This window comes from Cervus elaphus, chromosome 13 (assembly GCF_910594005.1).
Source record: "Cervus elaphus chromosome 13, mCerEla1.1, whole genome shotgun sequence".
Taxonomy (NCBI): Eukaryota; Metazoa; Chordata; class Mammalia; order Artiodactyla; family Cervidae; genus Cervus; species Cervus elaphus.
The window spans coordinates 59,545,993-59,573,246 of NC_057827.1; the positions used below are offsets into that span (position 1 = coordinate 59,545,993).

General features: G+C 39.5%; 1 protein-coding gene across 2 annotated transcripts; it reads left to right on the forward strand.

Annotated features, from left to right (window-relative positions):
• The first annotated feature begins 227 nt into the window (after positions 1 to 227).
• On the forward strand, positions 228 to 26,566 carry GOLGA5 (golgin A5). 2 transcript variants are annotated; one of them, XM_043922010.1, is made up of 13 exons: positions 228 to 479; positions 2,583 to 3,159; positions 7,906 to 8,133; positions 9,064 to 9,283; positions 9,741 to 9,864; positions 11,311 to 11,514; positions 15,254 to 15,424; positions 17,338 to 17,466; positions 19,649 to 19,747; positions 20,477 to 20,702; positions 22,674 to 22,779; positions 24,684 to 24,747; positions 26,094 to 26,566. In XM_043922010.1, the coding sequence occupies exons 2-13, from the start codon at positions 2,613 to 2,615 to the stop codon at positions 26,172 to 26,174; spliced, it is 2,199 nt and encodes a 732-aa protein (XP_043777945.1). In that variant the 5' UTR covers positions 228 to 479; positions 2,583 to 2,612; the 3' UTR covers positions 26,175 to 26,566. The 2 variants fall into 2 exon arrangements, with proteins under 2 accessions (XP_043777945.1, XP_043777946.1); XM_043922011.1 differs by having other exon boundaries at positions 230 to 479; positions 7,909 to 8,133.
• Positions 26,567 to 27,254: the final 688 nt, after the last annotated feature.

The following is a 27,254-nucleotide window of genomic DNA, read 5'->3' on the forward strand; positions in this document are numbered from 1 at the left end:
GACACCGGCGTCTCAGTCCTCTTAACTCCTTCCAGGCGGAGGAGGACCGCCCCTGCCATCAAAGAGGCCCGCAGAAGGGACCGCCCCCTTATGGGCGTGGCCTCCAATGTTGTGTCGGCCGCGTGCGGGCCGTGTTCCCAGGGAGGCTAGCAACGTCACACGCACGCAGGCCCTGCCCCTTTCCTTTCTCGCCACAGGCGGAGAAAGGGCGTGGCCAGGCGCGAGGACCCTGCAGACGGCGGCGCTGCCGCCTGAGTCGCCTCCAGGTGGCTGCTCTAGGTTCCTGGCCGCTCAGGCAGCTCGGAAGGCACTCTGTTTTGGGGTCCTCGCTGCTCTTCCACGTCTCCCGGAAGAGTAGCTGGGCCGTGGCAGGTCGGGGACCGGGTCTACTCAACCTGAGCCCTCTCCCGGCCCGCTGCTGAGGAGGGGCGGCCCGGGAGGGTGATCAGGCTGCGGTGCAGCCGCTGCAGAGCCCTCAGGTGAGGCGGCCGCGGGGGCCCTACGGCCCGATGGGTTCCTTTGGGGCGTTAACGGCCTTAGAGGCGGGGGCGGCAGCCCCTTGACTGAGACCCTGGTCTCTCCGTCCAGCTAGGGGTTCGAGAAGAGGGAAGGGGAGCCCCCCTGGATCTCCGCGGACGTTGCTTGGTGCCCCTCCCTTTCCTGCCTCCGCGACCTCAGCCTGGTTTGGCCTATCTTCCCCCTCCGGAGGCTCAACGAAGTGGGTGGGAAGCAAAGTTGGGGGTTCCGACAACAGACTCAAGGGGACCGACCAGCTGACCCCCAGCCTCCCTTCCTCTGTGTTGACACCTGGCGGGCGAGCAGGCCCTGACCCCGCCGTCGGCCGACCGGTCCCCGTTCCACGCCCTCTCGCCCTGTTTCTTCACCTCGGTGTGGGCCATTTTATTTTCTGGGCAGAATGACTTCAGAATTCCACCTCGGAAGTCTCCTAGAGTTTTTCTCTTGTCCATGGAGGAACTGCCCAGGGCCCGTCTTAACATTTAATTGGGTACTCAGTCCTAAGGCACAGGCTTTTGTTTAAGAGTCCTTTAAAACTTTAAAATGGGAGGCAAGATGTAAGAACTTATTAAGTATGTTTTGATCGCCTTATTAGGAGAGATTATTTGCCCCCTAGTTACCACCAGTGTTTACTTGGGAATAATATATACTTTATAGGGAGTTTTATATGTTCGGGAGCATGTCCCTTCCATTTTCATTTGATTTACATAAACTCTGTGAAATACATGGGCATATAATCATCCCGTTTTGTAAGGAACAGGTTTAGGGGGTGAGTTTCTTCTTGAGGTTATTCAGGTGCTGGGAGGCTAGATTGAGAAGGCAGGGGTTAAAAGTGGGTTTGGCTGACTTAGATTGGCCTGTCTGAGCTGCTGTCTAAACTCTGGAATCTTTATCTTCCGCTCCCTCCCCCCCCTTTTTTTTTGTGGGGGAAAAAAGGGGGGGGGGGAGGATATTGCTACTTAACACAGAATGTGGTTATGAAAGTTATGTGTGCTAAAGATAATGTTTGCAGGGCATCTAACAAAAATTAATTCTATTCAGCAGTATTTATGGTGCCTACGGTATGCCGAGAATTCACTGGTGAGCAAAAGACATGGCCTTTATCTACCCACTGTCTTCTTCTCCTTCCCCAAGAGGGAGAGGTAGAGGGGGAAATACATATAAAACATGAAGGGCTGTTAGGGAAGAGAATGGTGTGTGTACAGACAATGATAGAACCTAATTTAGATGGGAAGAAAGAGCTGGTTTTGAAGCAGGTGACATTTGGGTGAAGACCAAGAACGAAAGAGTTAATTGTGAAAGAATGCCAGCACCTCAGGCGAAAGAAACAGTGTGCACATTCAGGAGGTGGTTGTTGACTTTTGTTATATACTACTCTCCTATGTCATGGAAACTAGTTATTTCATTATTTTGATTGATTGCGGCACTGGATAAGTACCCAAGTATATATATCAAAATGAATGGCTATGCAATCATCTTGTTTTATTTGGAACTTAGCCTAATGTGCATATGGTAGGTACAGAAAATCCAAGTTATTGGAGGTGTGTTTTAAATGTGTATATGCACACTTAAATTATCCATGATAGTGTTGTAATTTAACATTGAAGTAGCTTTTGTATTAATCAGAAGTTTCTTCAAGTTTTAGCACTTTACAACAAACTTCAGAAAATTATTTTTATTTCGTTGTCCTGGAATTTTGCCATATTATTTGACATTCAGTGGCTTTTTTACATTAAGATTTACACATTGTTGAAATAGGAATGATGGTAGTAGTGGTAGTTGTAATTATGGTAACAACAACTACTAAAATGAGTGCCTACTATGCGCTCGGCATTTTCAAAATGTTTTTTAGTGTATTGTTTCATCTGAAAACCAGCCAATAGTATAAGTACACTTATCTCCCTCATTTTCTAGGTGAAGTGTTTCAGTTAAATAGTTTGCTCAAAGTTACGTAGTAAGAAGCAGGTTAGGCTTTCCAACCCAGGACGTTCTTGACTCCAGAGGCTGGTCTTAACCACTGTGCTCAGATGCTCAGCCGCACTGATCCTTTTACGTCCTTTTTACAGGTTCACCAACAGGATTATTCTGCTCCCATCATGTCCTGGTTTGCTGATCTAGCTGGAAAGGCAGAAGATCTTTTGAACAGAGTTGATCAAGGGGCTGCAACAGCTCTCAGTAGAAAAGAGAACACCAGCAACATCATTTATAGCAAAAATACTGACTATTCTGAACTTCACCAGCAAAATACGGACTTGACTTACCAGACGGGATCTAAAACTACTTACATTTCCTCAGCAGCTGATAACATTAGAAATCAAAAAGCCACCATCTTAGCTGGGACTGCAAATGTAAAAGTAGGATCTAGGACTTTGGGTGAGACCTCCCATCCTGTTGAAAATGCATCTGCTCCTAGGCCTTCATCCCAATTTGTTCGAAGGAAAAAGTCAGAACCTGATGATGAGCTGCTGTTCGATTTTCTTAATAGTTCCCAGAAGGAGCCTACCGGGAAAGTGGAGATCAAAAAAGAAAGGGCCAAAACCCCTGTCTTGCAGAGTTCTCGGACAACCAGCGTCAGTTCTGTGAACACCAGTGTACCCACCGTCAAAACTGTTGAAGAAAATCCTTCTGGGAGCCAAAGCCACGGTAGTTAATTAGGCCTCTGTTTGTTTTAGAGTTAACCAAACTGGATGTGTTATTATAGCCTAAGATGTTCTGGTGGCATTTGTCATCATCTGGGAGGATGACAGGGGAGACACTTGTTACCCCCCTGTTGGTAGAAGGGCAGGCTCTCTGAAATGTGTGGCATGAACACGGGAGACAGCATGGAACACTGTTAGTCAATGTACGGTTATAGTAGGGACTTCTGAATGTTGTCTGTGGGTAACTTGACCCAGAAAATTTTGAAATCTGGAAGAAAACTTAATTTTGGATTTGGAAATGTCTCCAATTCATTTCTCTTTGTCATTTGTGTTATAAAAATGACAGGAGGCTGTACTTCATTTACATTCTGGATTATGAGGGTTTTGGTGTGTTTTTCCCCCTGCCTTCCCTGAAAGTAAAGCATAAGAAACAGAACTTTGATCCAAGTTGGAGAGTTGAAGGCATTAACCTAGTAGTCAACTAAAAACTTAGAATTCTGGTTTTCAGTTGTTTCATCTGCTATGAAATTACCTCAAAATGTACACCTTCTCACTTGCAAAAATGATATTTACATGATGATTTGGCTAATTTGTATACCTAGAAGACATTTTAAAACAACAATGAACGTGATAAATTCTTGTAGGGATTCTTTATGGAGCTGATAATTCATGGTAGCTTCTTGTGTTCTTAAATGTTAAAGCCTCTTACACAGTCTTGGGCTTCCCTTGTAGCTCAGTTGGTAAAGAACCTGCCTGCAATGCAGGAAATCTGGGTTTGATTCCTGGGTCGGGAAGATCTCTTGGAGAAGGAAATGGCAACCCACTCCAGTATTCTTGCCTGGAGAATCCCATGGACCGAGGAGCCTGGCAGTCTGCAGTCCATGGGGTCGCAAGAGTTGGATACAACTTTGTGCCTAAACCACCACCACACAGTCTTGGCTCTTAGTGAACAAAATTTTCTTGTATTTCAAGACAAAAAAGTGGTAAAGAGATGGGTTTTGGGCTTTCAAGACAGACACATGCACTGGCAGTTGGTTTAAGTACAAGCAGTCCTAAATTTCTTCTCAACTATTTTTTGATTAATTTTACAAATGCTTATTGAGACTCCAGTGGGCCAGGATACAGAATTGAATGGGTTATAGTTTATTAGATGAGACACATGTACACAGATAATCTACATGTAGTGTAGTAAATGCAGCAGTTGAGATACTGTCAGAGTATTGAAGCATTGTCTTTTTTCTTATTGCTTCATAGATACTCTTTATATATGAAGGTATACGACAGTTCTTTCTTCTCCTCCAGTTTTATCGTATGTTTTTCCTCTTTCTATGTCTCGGTGAATAGAAGTTCTTGATATAGGCTATTCTTGGGACTTCGGTACTTCCATATGCGTCTTACAACTTGCCAAGTGCCACAGAAATTCTGTGGTCTTTTTATTGAGAGTCCATTGCTTCTATGTAGATAGTTTGGTAAGAATCAGCATTTTTACAATGTAGAATCTTCTAACTTACTAACATGGTATAATTATTTTTTAGATGTCTTTGATTAAGGTTTTGTTTCTTCCATAAAGGTCTTGCATACTTTTTGTTAGTTTTATTCCTGAGTAGTTTATATTTTTTTGAAACTCTTATAAATAGTATGCTTTAAAATTTTTTACTTTCTGTTGGTTGCTATATATCGGTTTATGTAAATATGCACACATGCATGCACACATACACAACAACCTAGACACCTCTTAGGCTTCATATTTTTCTGTACATTCATTTAAATTTTCAGCAACACAATAATATCATCTGTGGATAATGACTGTTTTCTGCTTAACCGTTTTATCTTTTTAAAAAATCTTTTTCTTGCCTTGTTACATTGATGAGTACTTGAAAACCAATTGTGTGTCTTGTTCCTTGTCTTAAAAAGAATGCTTTGACTGTTTCAGTTTGTGTTAGGTTTTTCTTAGGTACTTTTTATCAGGTTAAGGATGTCTCTCTGTATTTCTAGTTTGAGTTTTTATGTTGAATTTTAGCAGTTTTCCTATAAGTATTGAGATATCAGGATCTTTTTCCTTAATACTGATACATGGTATACAAATCAGTTGATTTATTTTATTTAAACCTAAAACCAAACTTAACTTAAAGCAAATGTTTGCTGAAACTCACTAGTGAAACCATTAGGGTCTGGGGTGTTCTTAGTGAAAGATTCAATTATTGATTCAAGTGATTTTCCATTTCTTTTTAAATCTGTTTTTGGTAAGTTACATTATTTTCCCCTAAGAATTTGTCTATTTCATATACTTTGTGGAGGATTATGTTTATTTAATTTTAGGAAAATAATGTGGTCACAGCTAAAATTTTAACACAGACACTAATCATTTATAGTAACCTTGCAGAAATCAAAGCTTGATCATAAATACTACCTGAAGAATACCAATATCTGGCACTGTGCTAAATGCTTATTTTTTTAAACAGTGCTAATGAAGTATAACTGATATACAATAAATAACACATTTTTAAAGTGTGCAGTTTGATGGGTTTCAGCATCATGTACATTTAAAAATTTATTGACAATGTAGTTTATAGTGTTTCTCTCAGGAAATTGTTTTTGATCACGTCAAGCCTCTCTAGTATGTTTCTTTTCTATTTTGTTAATTTCTGGTCTTTATTATTAATTTCTGCTTTTTTAGGTTTATTTTGCTGTTTAATTGTTATGATGGGTGCATAACTTATTAATTCCTTTGTTTCATTTTTAATGTAAATATTTAAGGCTATAAATGTCCTTCTAAATACTACTTTAGATAATATCTTATAGGCTTGGATATATACTTTATTTCCTTTTAAAATCTTATAAAATTGAAAGTAATTTTTAAAACTCTCTCATTTTTTATTCATTAAAAATATCTTTATTTTGGAGATTTCAAATTTATCAAAGTAAAGATTGGTCATTTCCCTCCACCCCCATACAACCATTTATCCAGCGATGATAATCAATAGCCTGTAACCATTCTGGTTTAATTTATACCCTCTCATTTTCAATCTCTTTCTTTACCTCTACCCACCACAGAATTATTTTGAAGTAAATCACAGATCTCATATCATTTCTTCTATAAATATTTTATTAACTCAATATAAAAACATTCACACCATTATCACCATAAAAATGTAATAATTCCTTGTATGTGTGTTAGTTGCTCAGTAGTGTCTGATTCTTTGCAACCCCATGAACTGTAGCCCACCAGGCTCCTCTGTCCATGGAATACTCCAGGCAAGAATACTGGAGTGGGTAGCCATTCTCTTCTCCAGGGGATCTTCCTGACCCAGGGATAGAACCCAGGTCTCCTGCATTACAGGTGGATTCTTTATCATCTTAGCTACCAGGGAAGCCCCAATAATTCCTTGGTATCATCTAATATCTAGTCAGTATTCAAGTTTCCTTTGTCTCATCATTTTTACATATACTGGAATGTGCAAATCTTAGTTGTATTAATACAAACGGCTATACCCTATATGTGATAAAGAACATTTCCTTTGCTGCAGAGAGTGCCTCATGTCCTTTTCTAGTTAATCTCCCCACCCATCCTGCAAGTACCCACTGTTACCATTTCTTTCACCTTAGATTAGTTTTACCTGTTCTGAAATTTCATATGTTTGCTAGCAAAAAGTGAGATCATACAGTGTGAATACTTTCTTACCTGACTTCTTTTATTGAACATATTAGTGAGATTCACTTATGTTATTGAATATATTAATATTTTTTTTATTTTGTGGTATTTTACTGTAGTATGCATATACCACAATTTATCCACTCTTTTTTGGACATTGTGGTAGTTTCTAGTTTTTGGTTTTTGTTAATAAAGGTGGCTGTGAACATTTTTTTACTTCTCTTTGTGGGAAAATGCTTTCATTTCTCTTCAATAAATACTCAGGAGTGGAATTACTGGTTCAGGTGGTAGGTACATGTTTAATTTAATAAGAAGCTGTGAGAACTTTTCCCATTTTCCCCAACAGTCAGTCTGTGAGTTCCAGTTGGTCCATATCTTCACCACCATTTTGTATTGTCTTTTTAATTTTAGCCATCTAGCAGGTTCTTGTTGTGGTTTTAATTTGCATGTCCTTGATCACTAAAGATGTTGAGAAAATTTTTCATTTAGATATGGTTCATTTTTTAGTACATACTTAATTTTGGGGGAGCACGTGAAAATTGTATTTGCATCATATTTAGTAACAAATTAGAAACAAGATAAATCCAAAGCATTGAGTATCTGAATTAACGAGTATATCTTTGGGTAAGGCGATATAGATTCCAGTTTGGTGTATAATAGATTGTCCTGACCTGTTATAGCTCACTGCCTTGTAACCCACAGCTCTTCTTTTATGCCTTTCCATTATTTTTCAGTGTTGAAACTTCATTCTTGTTTCCAAAAATGATTCATAGACAAAAAGGAGACCAAAACCATTTTTACCTAAACCCCAGTACATAAATGATCTCTGCTTTTCCCTTTCCCAGAACTATATTCTTCTGTCTGTTCTTTATCACCATTCATTGTATCCAGACTTTGAGGGTCCTTAGAAATCTAGAGACTCTATGTGTGAGAATGGAATTTCGTCCGAGGGAAGTCTCTTTAATAATTTAAGTTGATTTTTTATGGTGTTTTAGTGTAGCAGTTAACTTGAACCAGAAGATGTTCTACCACAGTAAGCTAGGAATGCATATGTAAGGAGTGTTCCAATGTTACAAAGATGTATTTGCTTTCTTGCAGCAGCCTCTCATGATTCAGATTCTGGCCATGAAGCCCACGAAGATTCTTCAAAGGAAAATGTATTATCAAATGCTGCCTGTACTGATCCCAACCCAGTGCCTAATGATGATGGCAAATCACATGAACTGTCTAACCTTCGCCTGGAGAACCAGTTGTTGAGGAATGAAGTTCAGAATTTAAATCAAGAAATGGCCTCATTACTTCAAAGGTCCAAGGAAACTCAAGAAGGTAGAGCCTTATCTAAATTATACAGGGTTAGGAATGTAGCATTTCAAAAAATATACTAAAAACTTGGTTGTATTTAAACTGTTAGAAATATTCTGGATGAGACTTGTAGAATAGTATTTTCATGGAAATAGCAGCCCAGATTTGGAAATGCTACTTGTTATCCACCTGAAACAGACCACTGGTTTGTTTGGTCATCCTTTAGAAACCGTGAATAGGAAGATGTATTAAGACTTGTTAAACTGACTTCAGAAGCTTCACTCTTTCCCAGACTAATTTAGGCGTAGAAATATTTCCCAGAGACCCTGTACAGTTTGCTTCTGTATTTAAAACAAAGTGATTTTTTGCTGTCAGGCTTACAATTACAGATGGTGTATAGGGTATGGAGATCTATATTGCATTGCTCTTTCTGCCCCACCAATTTTCTAGGTTCAAAGCACATTTTTTTTTTTTTTTTTGCCACAGTAATGGAAAGAAACAGATTCCTCTCCAGTGTTTATCTCCGGATTTTTTGTTTCTTTTGATCCTACTGGGGCATACATTGTCCACCCTTGATTTGGATTTGCATTCTTTCACATCTGTAGCAGAACTCCCCAAATCCACCGACTGTTATAGTCTTGTGAGTTCTCTACTGTCTACTGTTTTGGCTTCCAAATGCTTTACAAAAAAAAAGTTTCCAGAAAATCAGCTAACTTCATGCCCCTTTCCAACCAGCTGTAATATAAGGTATGAGTATTGGCCTTGAAAAATGGAGATCCCTCTTGGAGCAAAAAATTCAAATATATTTGTAAGCTCCTAATTTTGGCAATAGGTACTAAAGGGATTTAAAGGAGAGTCTGTGTGTGCTGTGAGAAAGACATATTTGCTTATATGGAGACATTTCCTTCTTTCTTTTCGTTTCGTTTCGTTTCTTTTTTTTTTTTTTTTTAATAGAATTAAACAAAGCAAGAGCAAGAGTCGAGAAGTGGAATGTTGACCATTCAAAGACTGATCGAATAACTCGAGAGCTTCGAGCCCAAGTCGATGACCTGACTGAAGCAGTGGCTGCGAAGGATTCCCAGCTGGCTGTATTGAAAGTGAGACTCCAGGAGGCTGACCAGCTGCTGAATACCCGCACAGAAGCGCTGGAAGCCTTGCAGAGTGAAAAATCACGGTAGCTAATTCTATTAATAATGAAAAAAATGAGCTGGAATATTTATCAGTGCACATAATGATAAACATGGTAGTCATACCATCTTGTGAAATTTTCACTTTGGAAATTTGCAACAGGGGAAAATGTAGCTCTTGGTTAATGCTGGAAATGTGTGTGATTAAAAATGGATGTATTATTTGAATCTTGAGATGCACTGTTAGCAGATTCTGAATTTAAAAATATTTGAGGAGCAGTGTCATTAATCTTTTGATATACAATAACATGTGGTATGTGCTTGTATTTGGATGCCTAAAAATATAGATTACAGTCCAATGAAAGGGAAAAAGACTTCTCAAAGAATGCTTTAGTCAAAACCATCTTTTTATGTGTGCTAATTTGCTGATGCTCTAAAAATTATTCTACCTTTTCGCTTGTGTACATGGAAATAAGTTATTTCAAGTGATATATTTTCCTTTAGAATAATACAGGATCACAGTGAGGGTAGTAGCCTGCAGAATCAAGCTCTGCAAACTCTTCAGGAGAGACTGCATGAAGCGGATGCCACTCTGAAGAGAGAGCAGGAGAGCTACAAACAGATGCAGGTTAGAATGGGGACAGCGGGGCACTGTTTTCTTTTTTAATACTTATTTTTATTTACTTATTTATTTGGCTGCACTGGGTCTTAGTTGTGACATGTGAGATCTTTAGATGTGGCATGTGGGATCTAGTTCCATGACTGGGGATCGAACCTGGGCCCCCTGTATTGGGAGTGTAGAGTCTTAGCTGATGGACCACCAGAGAAGTCCCATGGCTATTTTATTATTTGAATGAGGAGGAATCACTTCATATCATTCATAGCACATGTAATAAAATTCTTTAGTGTATTTCAGAAAATTTTGTTTCTGTGACAAAAACTAAGTATTTGGATATTTATCTTGATCCTTGCTAAATGTATTTACTTTTATATGTTGAAAATGTAAAACACTACTTAGTATTCATTAGATGCATACATCTTTTAATTCAATTTGATTGTGCAACAAGCATTACCATTATTTGATTAAAAGCTAATTTGAGGAATCTCATTTATTCTTTTTATTTAAGCTTTTGCTGATTCCAAGTTAATCTGATTCTGTTATTGTAAGAGAAAATTGTATATCATATTTATTTAGAATTATACTCTTAAGTGAATTTTTGCATCTGGTTTAGTGATTTTTCAGCTCTGACTCAGACAGTAAAGAATTTGCCTGCAATGCAGGAGACCAAGGTTTGATCCCTGTGTTGGGAAGATCCCCTGGAGAAGGAAATGGCAACCCACTCCAGTATTTTTGCCTGGAGAATCCCATGGACAGAGGAACCTGGCGGGCTATAGTCCATGGGGTTACAAAGAGTCGGACACGACTGAGGGATTAACACACACAGCTTTTGAAAATAAGGATAAAATATAAATAATTCTCAGAACTAAATTTAGGCTAGTAAGGAACAGACCTTGTATTCTTTAGAGTGTGCTTTTAAAGTTTCTTATGCTAAAAAGAATTACATTGAATAGTTGAGTAGATAGTTTGAAATAAAGGAAAAAACGTTAGCCATGATATTAGAGAAGATGTAGCTGTGTAGCTGTGTCTTCCATTTGTTTTCTAGTAGACTTTCTAGTTTTCTGTAGACCTTTATTCATTAATCAGTTAGTATCAGATCAGACCTGGTATCCAAGTGATCAGATTCACCTGAGAAACTGATTAAAAAACAGATTTCCAAGCCCAGTCTTAGAAATTTCAATTCAGTTGAGCCCAGGGAAGGCCTTGGTTGGCTGTATTTTTTTTTTTTGGCTGTATTTTTAACAGACTTCCTCATTGATTTTGATGCGTTGCCATGTTTGGGAACCACAACCCTAGAGTTCCGGTGCCTCACTTCCTAACAAATGAAGAACTTTTTTTTTTTTACCTCCCTGTTTTATGGGCTGAGCTAATAAATCCCATGAGATATCTAAATGGATGGTTGTAAACGCTCTCAAAGCAAAATGATAATAAGTATGATATAAAAATTTACCACAGAGTGAGTTTGCTACACGCCTTAATAAAATGGAAGTGGAACGTCAGAATTTGGCAGAAGCAGTTACGCTGGCAGAAAGAAAACACTCAGATGAGAAGAAGCGAGTGGATGAGCTACAGCAGCAAGTCAAAGTGCTGAAGTCCAACTTGGACTCCTCTAAGCAAGAATTAGCTGACTACAAACAAAAAGCTACTCGAATACTCCAGGTAAGCCTGAGATGCATGTCTCAGTTGACTGAGAGACTCCCGGAAGCTCTTTGTAGATCTGTGAGGTGCTTCGTCCCTTTTGACTGGGTTGGCTTACTTCAGTATCTTGTTCTTAGAAATATTATAAAAAAGATGAAATGTTTCCTGTTTCCACCACTTTTTTTCCTTTTAAGAAAAAAATTCATCCTTCCACTACCTAGTTCAGGTCTTTAACCTGTCACCTTAATCACCATGATAATATCAGTGTTTGTCTTTAAGAGTTGTTCTATTCTCCCCTGTTGATTCTCTTTTGAATTTTTCAGAGTGACTGGCCTAGGCCTCCTCCCGCTCTCAGATCTCCTCTCCCAACTTTCCACCTTCGCTTTAATTAATTCAAGACTGTAGTCATCTAATGTGGCTTTCAACTTCTCTTTCCTTTGCCTTTCGTATCAGAGGGAAGACATGTCCTTTCATTTTTTACCCACCTTGGATAATTTTTTGCCTCTACGTTGGTTCCTTCCACCTCATTTAAGCCCATTCTCCATTAAGTCTGTCCTGTGTCTTCCTCTGTGTCTTTGGCTCTGCTGCCTTCTTCTGGCTCCTCTTGCTCAAGAGCATGTGGTTACTTAGTGGAAGAACAAAGACCAGATCTTGAAACCCTTACCTGTGGTGGAAGAAACATTGCTTTTGGCCCTTTTGATCACTTTGATCCATTTCTCTGTCCTCCTTTCATTTAATGCCAAACTTGTCAGAATTAGGGCTTCCCTGATGGCTCAGCTGGTAAAGAATTCACCTATAATGCAGGAGACCCCGGTTTGATTCCTGGGTCGGGAAGATCCACTGGAGAAGGGATAGGCTACCCACTCCAGTATTCTTGGGCTTCCCTGGTGGCTCAGCTGGTGTAGAATCTGCCTGCAATGTGGGAGACCTGGGTTCAATCCCTTGGTTGGGAACATCCCCTGGAGAAGGGAATAGCTACCCATTCCAGTATTCTGGCCTGGAGAATTCCATGGACTGTATTTGTATAGTCCATGGGGTCACAAAGAGTCGGACACAACTGAGTGACTTTCACTTTGTCAGGATTAGTGTTCTGTCTCCTCCATTTTAGAACTATTAATTTTAACTCCTTCATGTAATTTCTGTCCCCACTACATTTCTGAAATTGTCTTCTCAAAAGTCTTTAATGACCTAAATATTTTCTGTCCTCTTATTAGTTTCCATCCACTTTGATTTTGGTAGAATATTTTGACCCTGTGAACCCTCCTACCTTCTTGAAAGTTGCCTTGTAATTTTACTTGAACGGCCTCAGCTCTGTCTTCTCTTTACTGCTGTTTCTCTTGGGTGCTCTTCTTCTGTCCTCTTTTGTTTTTCTTTCTTTCTTTGCTGTTATTCTTTCTTACTTTGCTTTGTCAGATACTCTTGGTTCTGTCACTTGATGTGACTTCAGCCTGGCTCCAACCCTAACTTCCTACCTGGTTTCTAAATGCCTGCTGTGCTTCTCTTCTTGGGATATGGTATTGCAAACCCCAAATCAGCTTCCCCCTCATTCTCCTGTTTTGGTAAATAATATTGCTGTCTTCCTAGAAAATGAAGCTTGAAACCATAGTGTCATTTTGACTTTAGCCCCTGCCTGCTATTGGCTAGGAGCAGCTTTTTTTCTGCCTCTATGAAATATCATATCTGTCTCCTTCATACTCTTCTATGTAATTATTTGTGTTACATCAATGTAATTTGTTAATTTATCTAAAAGGTCCTTCATTGAGCACCTAACTATTCACTTGCACTATAATAGGTGTTAAGGATACTGAGCTCAAAAGATGTGTCCTCTTTCTTAAGGGAGCATTCAATTTAGTGGGACAACACTGAGGCAATTGATATAATGAAATTATTGATGCAGCACTGTGGGAGCTTGAAGGAAGAAGCGCTTAACACCTGTCTGGAGATGTCAGGGATCACTGAAGATCTGTATAAAGAGGAACTTGAAGGACACGTAGGAGGACTTGTGATCGGGCAGACATTTCAGATAGAACAGCCTATGTCAGAGTAAAGGGGGCCCAAGGGAACATAGTATATTTAAGGGTTTACACTTAGTTCTCTGTTGCTGGAGCAACAAGTATTAGAGATCAAGAGACAGGAGGGAAGACTCAAAGACAGCCAATGTCAGATTGTGGAAAACCTTGCATACCAAGCAGAGGAATTTTTATTTTATATTGTAGGTCATGGTAGGGGGTGAGGTATTAGAGAATTTGAGCAGCATGATCAGATTTGGCTGTAAGAACTATGGCAGCCATGAAGAGGTGAGTGGAAAGTTGACATCTAAGATGGCATCTAGGATGATTCCAGGTTTCTGGTTTGAGTGTTCCCCTGTACTATCAAAGGGAAAACAGGAAAGACAGCAGGTTAGGGTTGAAGATTATGATAAATTATGGTGAGTTTGCAAAGCTGATGTGACATTGAGGTGACAGTATCAGGAAGGCCATCAGAAATGCAGGTCTGAAGCTCAGTAATGAGATCTGCTTGTTAGCCACATGGAGGTATGGAGATACAGATCTAATTGTGTTTATTATAGAAAATTTGAAAAATGCAGAAAAGCTTGCAGACATCACCTGTAATTCTACCACATAAAAAGGAGAAACTGTTTTTGATGGAGGAGAGTTAATAGTAATATTTAAGGTGAAGGTACACCAATGGTCCTTGCTGTTACTGGCCTTGGATTACAGCACATTTTCAACTAGTCTTCCCACCTCGAATCTCTTCTTCCAACTCATCCTTATGCTAGGCATCAACAAACTTTTTCTGTAAAGGGTGAAATAGTACATATTGTAGATTTTGAGGGCTGAATGTGGTTTCTGTCACATGTTCTTTGTCTTTACTTTTTTACAATCCTATGAAAATGTAAAAGCCATTCTTAGCTTAGTGGGCTGTGCAAGAAAAGGCCACAGGCCAGACCTGGCCCATCAACCATAGTTGTGAACTATGGTTAAAGCACCGCCAGATGTACCCTCCTCAAACGCTTCTCCGGTCATAGCACTTCCTTATCCACTTTCTGGCAATTGGTTTTAGCCTGTTATCTGAAGGCCCCCCAAAATTGGTCCTAACATGCTATCTGACTGTAACTCAGAATACATTCAGGCTCTCATGCTGTTCGATTTTTATGCTTTGTCCTCTGTTTTCTGTACACCTTTTAATATCTTAGCCTTTTTCCAGGACCAGTACAAGAACTATCTTTTGAGTAAAGCCTACTCTTCCCCAGAAGTGGTTTTTCCTGGTCAGAACTCTGCAAGTAATCTTCCTCCATCCAGCCTTCTCTCAGCTTGTGTTTACTGCCTTCTGTTGGATATTTGCCACTTTTCTTTTACTGTTAAGGCAGGGGGTGCTATCTGGAATGAGAGACACTGTTTTTATTACACAGGACACTTAACATAGTGCCAAACCCACTGTAGGTGCTCCATGAATATTCGTTGAGTGGAATATGATGGGAGGGAAAAAAGCATAAAAAAGAATGAAGAGAAAGTTTGAGAATACTCTTGTTAATAAGTTTTCAACAGTGACATGGTCCTGGGGACTACAGTCCAAGAACACTATACAGCAGGGCTCTGTTTCATTTTTACCCCTATGGATTTAACATTCTGTGGACTTTCTTTGATGGAGAATATAATTTAAATATTCCCATTGTGGTTTAATTGATGTGTGGTAGATGATATTCAGTGTACAAGCTAATCTCTGCCTTGCTTATTCTTTTTTTTTTTTTTTATGACAGTCTAAAGAAAAACTGATTAACAGCTTAAAGGAAGGATCTGGTTTTGAAGGCCTAGATAGCAGTACAGCTAACAGCGTCGAACTAGAGGAACTTCGGCACGAGAAGGAGACGCAGAGGGAGGAAATACAGAAGCTGATGGGTCAGATACATCAGCTGAGATCCGAGTTACAGGTAAGAGTCGTCAACGATGCAGCTTCACAGATAGCCGTTTACCCCCGGTATTAGTAGTTTGAGAGGTGTCTGTATTTGGGGGGAAGGGTATTAGTAATGTGTGAAACTGCGGGGATATTAGTTACCAGATAGAAGTGGATCTAAAGCAGCAGGCTTCTTGGCCATTGATCGATTTACAGTTATAGGAATAAGAAACAAAGGTAACCTGACTCATTCGTTCAACAAATACCAAGTATTTGCCATGTGCCATGCATCTTCTAGGCTTAGAGTTACACAGGGACCCAGACAGAATGTTTATTTTATGGATCTAACATCCTAGTGGTTAAAAACAAATAGATTTGGGTTTACTTCTAAAACAAGGATGCTTTCTAATATTGGAATGGGCTTAGGGATGATCTTTTATAGTTTCATGCATTTTCTTATAATTTATTGTTTTGTGTAATTAATATATTTAAAGGTAAAATTGGGCCACTTATTTATCTTAAACAAGGGGTCTTTGACATAGGAGGGGCCTCTGAGGATGAGAAAGATAAAGTGTGGGATAATGAGCCTTCTGTTTTTAAAAAAAAAGAAAAAAACTATCTGCCAAGAATGTTTATCCATGCATCAACTTAGGAAATTATTGATTTTTTAAGATGTACATGAACAACAGTGAAAAGTGCGGAAGTGGTAAGAATGGGCTGGCTTGTCTAGGGTATAAGCTTGACTGTCCAATCTAGATGCAGATCCTGTATTCCGGCTTTGGCACTTAATAGATCTGTTACCTTGCAGTATCACCACCTCTCACTGAGCCGTAGTTTTCACCTCTGTAAGTTGAGAGCAAGGTTCTATAGGGAACCTACGTGTAAAGGGCCTTGCATTGTTCCTAACACATAACAGGCTCAGTAAATAGTAGCTGCTGTTATTTCAGAGTTTTTTTCTTATTATCCTTTAAATTTTAGGATTTTTTTTCTATAAATAATTTTGAATTCCAAAGACTTCAGTCCCGTGAATTTGAAATTGAATAAACGCTAAACTTTCTGATATTTTCATATATATTTTTCATATATTCCATGTCTTTTTGGTGAGATGGAAAACATGATTTGTTTTAATATGTCATCCCTACCCCAGCATCACTGATGACATTGACACATCTCTACCCTTTCTCAAGAAGTTTATGAAGCTGATAATAAGGGCCACAGTATTAGGTCTGGCAAATGGAAGCATTGGTAGTAATTGTAGTAGCTGTCATTTGCTGGGCGCTTAATGTGCCAGGCACTGCACTAAGCACTCGACATAGATCCTTTCATTTCTTCCCTCTTTTAACCCCTTGAAGGAGAGGATGGATTCTCATTCTACAGTCTGAAGAAATCTAGGTGTGGAGAAGGAGAGTAACTTGCTGTGACTCGTAAGGTGGCAGAGCCAGGATTAGAACCCTGGTCTGTCTCATGCCAGAGTCTGTACCCTTAACCACACTGCCCACCTCTTGAGAATTCGTCTGATTTAGGTGATATGAGAAAAAAGTTATATTTTTACTGTCTGTTGATTTCTGATACCCACACATGTACAAAAACTAATTATAATCTACAGTTTTAGGGGACTAAGGCAGTGAAGTCCTTCTTGATGTTATATTTCTGTTTCTCTTGAAATTGTTAGCTTTTGAACAGAGAGCGAAATCTCCCAGTGAGCTGCAGTCTGCTCATGCCCATTAAACCGAATGGTTTCTGCCGCAGCATCCTGTTCATTTCTCTCACCGTTTGCCGTGTTACATAATGAAGGGTCAGTTTATGTGCTCCTTCTAGGCTGTGTCTGTCTCGTTCATCTTTATCCCTCCAGCGCCTGCGGAGCCCCGTTCACAGCACATAATGACCACTCAGTAAATACTGAGCTGAACAGTTCATTATTGCTTTCACATGTAAGGTTCATCTTTTTAGGATATTGAGGCTCAGCAGGTGAGTGAAGCAGAATCAGCAAGAGAACAATTACAGGATCTGCAAGACCAAATAGCCGGGCAGAGAGCAGCTAAACAAGAGCTAGAGGCAGAATTGGACCGACAGAAGCAGGTACGGATTTTTGATTGAGGATTCCCAAGGAAGGCTGTTCACCAGCATTCATATGAGGTGATTTCTAGTAAAGCAGCTTACTGAAATGCTTAGCGCTTGAGCTCAGAGGTCCCTCCGACCTTATTACTACCCCACCCTCCTCATTGTTGGTTTGTTTTAACAGATGAAATTTCGAGACATAGAATGACTTTGAGACTTGCCTAATATACAGCTAATTATAGAATAGAATCCAGGATTCTTGTCCCAGAGTCCAAAATTCTTTCTACTGCTGTCTATATTTTATTGTATCTTCTTGTCAGAGTGTGTATGTTAGGACACTTAATGACATCAGTTGATTTTCATATTTTACCACATTTTACTTTCTAGAAGCAATAGTAAATTTTATTTACTAGAAATAGAAATATGACATTAGTGCCATTATAGACTGCTCTTTCTGTTTGAGAAAAAAATGCTTGTCAGAGGCTGTTTTTACAAATCATGCTTAAAATTATATTTCATTATTCAATTAGCAGTTGTCTGCTCTCCAAGCCAAATTATATTACTTTAATGTACTTATATGATAGTTTCAGTATTAGCAGAGTTAAACATGTTTATAGGCACATTTTCACAATAAGAATCTATATTTAATATTCATAACATTTATAATTTACTGAGTAACATCATTATTATAGGTACTTAGTATACGTTATCTTATTTCATCTTCACAATGAAATCACTGTGCTTTTCATTTTGCAAAAGAGAAAGCTGTTTGTGTATTTCTCAGTGCATCACTTATAACATTTCTAGCTTTGCCTATTTATATTCTTTTTAAATATTTTTTCATTAGGATTTATCATTTCTGAAACTGGTTCTATTCTTAAAGATGTGTTTGTTTTTATTATGAAAGTGATTGTTTCCTGAGTAGTAAGAGAAAAATTCACTGAGGAACAATCTGTAGGGTACATCATAGACCGTCTTAGATAATTTAGTTACAGGATTAGCTGTCCTTTCAGAAATTGCATTTTAATTTACTTAAGTCTATATTAAAAGGCAAGAATTTGATGTTCTTGATGGTTAGTGAGATAACTTTCATTTTATTATGACCCATGGTTTTACCACTCCACTTCTAGTGCCCTTGTCTAAGATGAGGCAGTTAAGCAGAGGAAAGTGGAGCTGAATGTAGCTCTAGGCTGTTTATTTAGTAATCAGATGTTCTGGATGGGAAGTACTTAATCTTGGGATCAAATAGTCCTTAAAGTAATTTAAGTACTTTCAGCCTTAAATTTTGTGCTAGCCTAGAGCTTAAAAGAAACCAGCAAACCTTCTTATAAATTGCAGTTCCCCTACCTAAATACCATCCTCATTTCTTCTTCTCACTTAGCACAGTTTTTTCAACCTGTGCAGTGAGCAGGTTGAGTCCGTATCACGTGTGCGTCTTCATTCAGCTCCCTTTGCGTTGTCTGCAGTTAACTGATGCTTCTGAAGGTGCCTAGTTAATGATTTACTCTTTCTTCCCTATCATCGCTTTACTCTTTAATTCTGACTTGACTCTTACTGACTGTGTCCATTGTACAGACTAGTTTGGTGAAGTTGTTAGTGAATTTGGAGGTATTTCTTTTTTTCCCCCTCTCTCGTTGTTTCATCAATGATGAAACAAAACAGTTGCAGGATACTGCCTAATAAAAATAAGCCCATGAAAAGCTGCTCAAAATCATCAGGGAAATGCAGATTGAAACCACAGTGTGATTGCGCTACACGCCCCCATAATAGCCACCCTCACAGAGACTGGCAGTACCTAATGTTGGAAAGGATGTGGGAGAACTGGAACTCTCTCATCGTCCTGTGGGAATGCAAAATGGTACAGGTATTTTGAAAACCATTCAGAAAATAGTTTGGCAGGTTTCCTTCCAATATGATAGGCATTCACTTATCATATGATCAAGCAGCTCTGTCTCTACATAATCTACCCAAGAAAAAAGGAAACATATGACTAATAAAAATATGTGCTTAGATGGTCTATCATATACAGATGGATACATCATGCTGAAGTGTTAGCTTTTCATCGTATCTCTTGAAATCTGTTCAGTATATAGGCAGCACATAGTGATGGAGTGCTTGCTTTGTGCCGGGCACTGTTCCAGGTACTGGAGATGACATGGGAAGCACTGGTTTAGCTTTTGTTCATTTGTGCCTCACTGTGTAGGAATTCCGCTACATAGAAGAAGATCTGTATCGAACAAAGAACACGTTGCAAAGCAGGATTAAAGATCGAGAAGATGAAATTCAAAAACTCAGGAATCAGGTATGAAACAGTATTCACAACTTGGGGAAAAGGTATCATTGTAAAACCTCTGTTTTTTTAAGGACACATTAAGACCCCCCCTCCCACATCTTCACCTGAGTCCTATTTTTGGAGTCATAATATGTGATTTTCAACCTGATACAGAATTTTCACTTAATGCCATTTGACTCTGCATTTGCTCTGTTCTTCGGCTTGCTTCTTATACAAGTATATTGTAACCAGTTACCCAAGGAGCGATTAATTACTCTAGAGTTTCATATCTTCTAACCTCATCGGTGGTTTTGCTGATTGCCAGTATTATAATTGTGGTTTCCTGAAAAAATCCAGTGATAAATCTTCTTACTAACAGGTCTTTCATTAAAGTTACTGACTTTTTTTTTCAGCTGAAAATGCAAAACATAAAAAATAACATGTGCCTCCCACTCACACGCACTTACGCATATAAAACCAAAACAGAAGTTTCACAAAACAATACCCTACGTGCTGTGCCCTCTATGTATTACTCTGTTCTATTGTTGTTTTTGTAAGTGGCGACTGTGACCCACCAAACTGATTTCCTGACCCCCTGAATAAGTTAGAAAATCACTTCTATAGATGGTGAAAAAATTGTGGAGTTTTGAGAAATCACTGAGTGCCACAGATTCCCTGCAGGAATGTAGTAATGTGGTCTCTGTGGTGTTCTGTGCCTTTTGTTTGCTATAATAATTTTATGAACACCTTGCCTTTCAGCTTACCAATAAAACTTTAAGCAACAGCAGTCAGTCTGAGTTAGAAAACCGACTCCATCAGCTGACTGAGACTCTCATCCAGAAGCAGACCATGCTGGAGAGTCTCAGCACAGAGAAGAACTCTCTGGTCTTCCAGCTGGAGCGCCTCGAGCAGCAGATAAACTCTGCTGCCGGAAGCAGTAGTAACGGGTCTTCTATTAACATGGCTGGAGTTGACAGTGGAGAAGGTAAAAAAAAGGTGGGGGGCAGGGGGTGGGGAATCCCCAAGGAATATTTCATTGCTTTAATTTCCAACCTTGCTAATTTGAACATGATCTGAAGAGTGACAGAAAGATATTTTTGTTTAAAAAGAAGCTTTGTCCAGCAGAACACCCACTTTTCTCCTGATGTGAGGCTTGGTCTGTATGCTGTTGGATATGATCATTAGAGAACTGGACAGCGGGCTGATTAATATCCCTCACTGGTTTGGAACCTGGAGAAGGAGGTCCAAGGGCACTTCACAGGCTGTCGAGGACAAGTAACTCACCTGAGCGGGGCTTTCGGGGCTCTTAAAGTAAAAGTTGCTTTAAAAACCGTAACTGTGAATATTAAAGTCAGTCACATGAGTATGTCCATGCTCTATAATTTAAGTAGAGAAGTATGTAGATTCTCAAAATACATGATCAAGAAGAATGTTGAAGATTTCAGTATAAACTTCAGTCGAAGTGCCTACTCAGTATCAGGTGCTGTTGCAGAAATACAGTAGTCAGCAAAAGAGGCCGAAATCTCCGTCCTGTAGATCTTACATTCTGGTGTCATGGGGGACTACCGGGGAGGTGACATACAGTGAACAAGTTATGTGAGATGGTGATGCATGCTAAGACAGAAGTTAAACAGGAAAGATGTACAAGGTGCCAGGTGTAAGGATGGGCTAATAACTCAAATAGGGTGATAAAGGAAGACCTCATCGAAAAGGTGGCATTTTACTGAACTCTCAAAGGAAGTAAGGTGGTAGACTATGAAGAGATCTGCAAGAAAAGTATTCCAGGCAGAAAGAAGAGCAGGTGCAAAGGCCCTGAGGCAGCAGTATAACTGGCACGGTGCAGGGGGCAGGGCAGCTGGGGTAGACTGAGTGAGGGGGCAGACCTTGGGAGGAGGCTGTTGAGGGCTGTGGCAGAACTTTCACTCTGAATGAAATAGGAAGCCATAGAAGGTCTGGAGAGGGGCGGCTGAGCTGGCCTATCTGTTTTAACAAGATGTCTCCGGCTGCTGTGCCAAGAACAGACTGCAGAGAACGAAGCTCTGAGGCAGGGAGACCAGGGAGGGACCATGGTGTTAACCCGTGTGAGAGGTTGGTGACTCAGACCAGAGTGGGGACGGTAGGCATGGGTCAGGATTTATGTGAAGGGAACAGATAGAATTGCTGGCAGATCAGATGTGGAGTTTGAGAGACAGAAGTCAAAGTGTTCGGAAAGATGGAGTATTTATGTACATAGACGGGGAAAACTGCAGGAGGAGAAGGTTGGCAGCAAGGGCAGGAAGTCAGGATGATGGTTGGGGGCGTGCTAGGTAGAGGTGTCCACCAGACATCCACATGGAGATGGAACGGGTACTTGGACGAGTCTGGAGTTGGGGGTGGCCTGGGCTGGAGATACAGATTTGGGTGTTACCAGCTTTGTAGAAAGAGTGAGCAGCCTCAATTTTGCTGGCCCAGGAAGAAAATGTCCATTAGTGCTACCTCTTGACAACATTGGTAAACTCTAATTTTTTATAATTTCATGGGAAAATAATTTTCTTGGTTTTTAAATTTTTACTTTTGTGGGTATGGAAGTTTAAATATTTTAACTTTTATAAAATGTTTTCATCTTTGGTTATATTGCTTAAAAGTTGGCCTTAAGAACTTCTTCCACATGTAATATAATGTATGAAAGGGAAAGTATTAGTCGCTCAGGCATATATGACTCTTTGTGACCCCATGGACTGTAGCCCACCAGGCTCCTCTGTCCGTGGGATTTCCCAGGCAAGAATACTGGAGTGGGTTGCCGTTTCCTCCTCCAGGGATCTTCCCGACCAGAGACTGAACCCGGGTCTCCCGCATTGCAGGCAGATTCTTGGCCATCTGCATCACCAGGGAAACCCGATATAATGTATGTTCAACTATAATTTTGTTAGAAAACTGATTTAGTGTCTGTACATTAATTATTTTCTTATTTAAACAGGCACACGTCTGCGAAACGTTCCTGTTCTTTTTAATGACACAGAAACTAATCTGGCAGGAATGTATGGGAAAGTCCGCAAAGCTGCTAGTTCAATTGACCAATTTAGGTAAGCCGTGCCAGTATCAATGAGCAATGGACTGTATTTTTATAACATTTTCCAGTGGTTTCATAGTGAGTCCTGTCCAGCAGAGCTGATATAATTATTCATTTATTTACCTACTTACTTAACTTACTTCTACGGCACTTAGCTTGTGGGATTAGTTCCTATGCCAGTGAACCCACACCTCCTGCAGTAGAAGCGTGGAGTCCTAACCACTGAGCTACTGGGGAATTCCCAAGCTGATGATTAAAGTGATGATTACCTTACTCCTTTCATGATATTTCAGTGTCATGAAATTTCTTTAAGAAGTCTGCCAGTGCCTATTTTATTGAAGGTGATTAACCCTGGCCATTTCTCTCCTTTCTATAGTAAACTCTATTTAGAAATTCATTAAATTTCATTGAGAAAGCCTCTGTCATGTGAATACATCCATTTGAACATTCTATCTCCCTTATCATATGATTAGAGTAAAAGATGCTATATATACAAATGAATAGTACTGATTTTAATATATACTATATAAATAGTGTAATTTATATATATATATGTTATGTATATTTATAAGAAAAACTTTTTATACCAGCAGTCATCCACCTTATAAAGAACATGTTTTGCCAGTGTATGTATATCACCTTGAGAAGGTTTGTGTCTAAATAACCTAAACTCTCTGGCCTTTTAGTTTTTGTAATTAAACATAGTTTAAATGAATTGTTGCACAATAGAGCAATCTTTTCTTACCTTTTTGTGTCAGAATGGAGCTATGGTGTTAAAAATAAGGAGGACGATTTACTAATTTGAATTCCTGAAGCTATGGGCTTTGGGTGCCATAGTTACTATCTCCAAATTATTGAGCACATCTATTTCAACTATTGAGTAATTCAACATACATATTAATTTTTAGAGAATATATATGCAAGGCATCGTGCTAAGGATAATGAAAGAAGCAGAAGGTCTTGGAAGAAAGGTGTATTTGTACATGTATTTGTCTTAGGGAAGAAATGTTCCAAAAGGCATGAGTAGTAAGATCTGAACGTCATAATGCTTCCCACTCTTACTTGAAGTGTTTACCTGGATTTCTGTGATTTTGAACCTTTTAGAAGTATGTGTCCATGCAAAAGCTCCCAGATTAGCTATATAGAGGTTAATTCCAACTAGACTCTTTCTTCCTGTTCATGTGTTCACACTTGGCTTTGGTTCCTAAAAGAAAAATGATTGCTAAAGGGACCAAGTTTGCCTTCTACAGTTGTAACTAGAGAAGTAATAAACAAAATAGATCTAGCACTTCCCTGGTGGCACAGTGCATAGCAATCCATCTACCAATGCAGAGGGCAAGGGTTCGATCCCTGGTCCAAAAAGATGCCACATGCGGCAGAGCCGCTAAGCCTGTGCGCCACAGGTGCCGAGCCCGTATGGTGCAGCTGCTGAAGCCCGTGTGCTCACAGCCCGCGCTCCGCAGCCAGAGAAGCCACTGTGATGAGCAGCCCTCGCAGTGCCACAGAGCTTAGCCCCCACTCGCCACGACCAGAGGAAGCCTGCACAAGGCGACAGAGATCCAGCACAGCCAAATAGATAGATAATTAATTTAAAAATAATTTTTTAATGTTTTATTAAAAATTAATAGATCTAGACTATTCATATCGGAAAAAGAATGAAGAGAAGTAGCTTGTGCTAAAAGTGTAGCAATTGCCAAATAACGATAAAAGTATTTGCTCACTACTGTGATATTTTATATGGTTATTACAAGTAATCATTTAACAGTCTACTATAAAACAAAATTAATCTTTTTCTTATGGTGGCCACACAGTTTAAATGAGTAAAGTTTTAAAAACAAAGAACGTGAGACATTATCACAGAAACACGTGTGTTGAGTGTAACTGTCTCCTCTCTCTCCACCCCCACCCCTTGCACAGCATCCGTCTGGGGATTTTCCTCCGAAGATACCCCATCGCACGAGTTTTTGTGATTATATATATGGTAAGTAAACTTGTTTGAGGAAACAGTGCTGCATTTGATTTTTAACTAGTTTTTTTCAGTCGCTCATCTTTTTGACTAAATGTTTAGCAGTCAGTTTTGAAAGAGTATAGAATTCATCCCTGATAACTTTTTTTCTTAAAGTATGCAAGTAAAGTCAATCATTCATTATGTCTGAAAAATAAATTGCTCAAAGGCTTTTCCTATAATAAAACTGTAGGGCAGTTTAATGGTTACGTGTATTTCTAAGCCTCTCAAATGATAAAAATACAATACGAAACAATTGACTTCACTTTTATAAAAATACAATACAGAACAATTAACTTCATTTTTATCTTGAAGTAAAGTTTATTTCCATATGTTTTGCTTTATTTCCTAAAGGGATCTCAAAGTTAATGTATATTCTTTTAGATTTCTTAGCTCTAATAAAATGCTTGTCATAGTTTGGGTTGCTATTTCTTATCTTCTGTGAGCCTACTAACTGTTCTGAGTGGGGTTATCTAAAAGCAGTTGAACTAAATTAAGACAGGCAGTTTTCTTGAGAAGAAATAAAAGCCCACCTAGAAATTTCTCCCTGTGATCCACTAGAGGGAAGAGTTACTCCTTTAAATAAAAAGCTTTTAATTTGAGAGGGACGGGTAGTAGAGCAAAAGGAAAAAAAACTGAGTAACATCAGAAAGGATTCAGAATATGCCCACATCTGGGTGGGGAGATTATGAGGATCACAGGCACCCTCTATGAGCATCAGATGCAATGTTGCACATCTGGCGTGCGAGGCGCTTTGTGATGGAACCTCCTCATGTCAGCACCACCGTGAGGGAGTTAGTGAAAATCTATCACTGCAGGTCCTATGCTGGACCCTAAGTCAGCCTCTGAGACCTGACACATTATTCTCATCTCCTCTTCACCAGATCATGGCTAAACCCCCTCTCAAAATGTCAACCATAACTCTTATAACAGAGACCCGTTCCAACCAACGTCATGTATATCTAACACTTTTAATCAGGCCATCTCCTCTGTATTTTAATCCCTTGATCGGTTAGTTATGTGTACATGCGCATGTTATGAATGTGTTCACGACTTTGCTCCTCTCAGCTGAAAGTGCTGTAGCTGATATCGTTGCTCTTTTTCATATTTTATTGTACTTATTAGCTCACCTGACTACATTTCTTCCTCGTTTCTCCAGTCAACATGTGCTGAGTGCCTGCAGGGTCGCAGACACGGGAACGGCAGGAACACAGAGGCACATGAGAGGCGGCTCCTGCCCTCAACACACTCAGTACGCTCGGTGGGCCTTTGGGGAGGGTTGATTTATTGGCTAATCCGTAGGTTGTTTTTTCTTTCTTTAGGCTTTGCTTCACCTCTGGGTTATGATTGTTCTGTTGACTTACACACCAGAAATGCACCACGACCAACCACGTGGCAGATGAACGGAGCCTGGTTGACTCAGTGATCCGTCATCTTTCTGCAGACTTGGGATCTGAGGAAGGGTCACTTGCCTAAAATTCCTGAGAGGGGCGTGCAAGATTATTTTATCACTACAAGTATTGAACTTTTTAAGTTATGGTACAAGTACTCTGCTACCCCAATTTTCCTCTGATTTCCTTTGAATGGTAAGAGTTTCTGAAACAAAAATAACTTAACAAGCTCAGCTCTGCTTTTTCTGAGGTCAGCGGCACGGTGTATATATGTACACAAAGAGAGGCTGGGGTTGGACACCTCTGGACAGGCTTCCTGTATTTTAGGTGACACTCATTATGGGTTATAATCAGGGAAACTAATTGTATTTAGTGATATAAATAAAATGTTTTCTTTTTGATAATTCAGTCTGCCTTGTATTTTCATATATCTAACTTTGCAAATGTAGATTTACTTTTTACATGTTAAAGGCCTGATTGGTATAAATCTTTTTATAAATATGTGAATAAAATTGACTGTGCATTTTTCTTTTTCAAAATAATAGTTTTTCATCCCCATTAAACAAGACCTTTCCAGATGGGCGTTCATGAGTAGAGCCAGAAATCAGAGCCAGTGTCACTTGGAATTGCATTAGTGGTTTATACACTCTTTCCTCCCCATCCCCACCCTATGTGCTGTCTTCGTTTTATTTTTCTTTTTAAAAAGAAAATAGTTTCTTTTTAAACTTTTTTTTGTTTTGTTTTGCCAATCAACAGTGTGGTGACAGTTTCAGGGGTCAGCAGAGGGACCCATCCGTATATATACATGTGTCCATTCTTCCCCAAACCCCCTCCCATCCAGGCTGCCACACAGCACAAAGCAGTCCTGTGCTATTCAGTAGGACCTTGTTGGTTATCCATTTTAAATACAGCGGTATGTGCATGTCATCCCAAACTCCCTAATCCCTAACTACCCCCTTCCCCCTAGTCCCGCGCCCCGCCCCCCCCCCACCCAACCGCCCCACCCCAGCAACCAGAAGTTCTTCTCAGGCTGTCTTCCTTTGATTCTTACTCACTCATCCATTGTCTTCCTCCACCCCTTTTCCTTTTCTC

Excerpts from the sequence above, each read along its gene's own strand:
- GOLGA5 (XM_043922010.1), top strand. The coding sequence starts at position 2,613 with ATGTCCTGGTTTGCTGATCTAGCTGGAAAGGCAGAAGATCTTTTGAAC. Across the intron at positions 11,515-15,253 it reads AAGCTACTCGAATACTCCAG|TCTAAAGAAAAACTGATTAA; the intron begins GTAAGCCTGAGA and ends TTTTTATGACAG. Across the intron at positions 24,748-26,093 it reads TTTTTGTGATTATATATATG|GCTTTGCTTCACCTCTGGGT; the intron begins GTAAGTAAACTT and ends TTCTTTCTTTAG.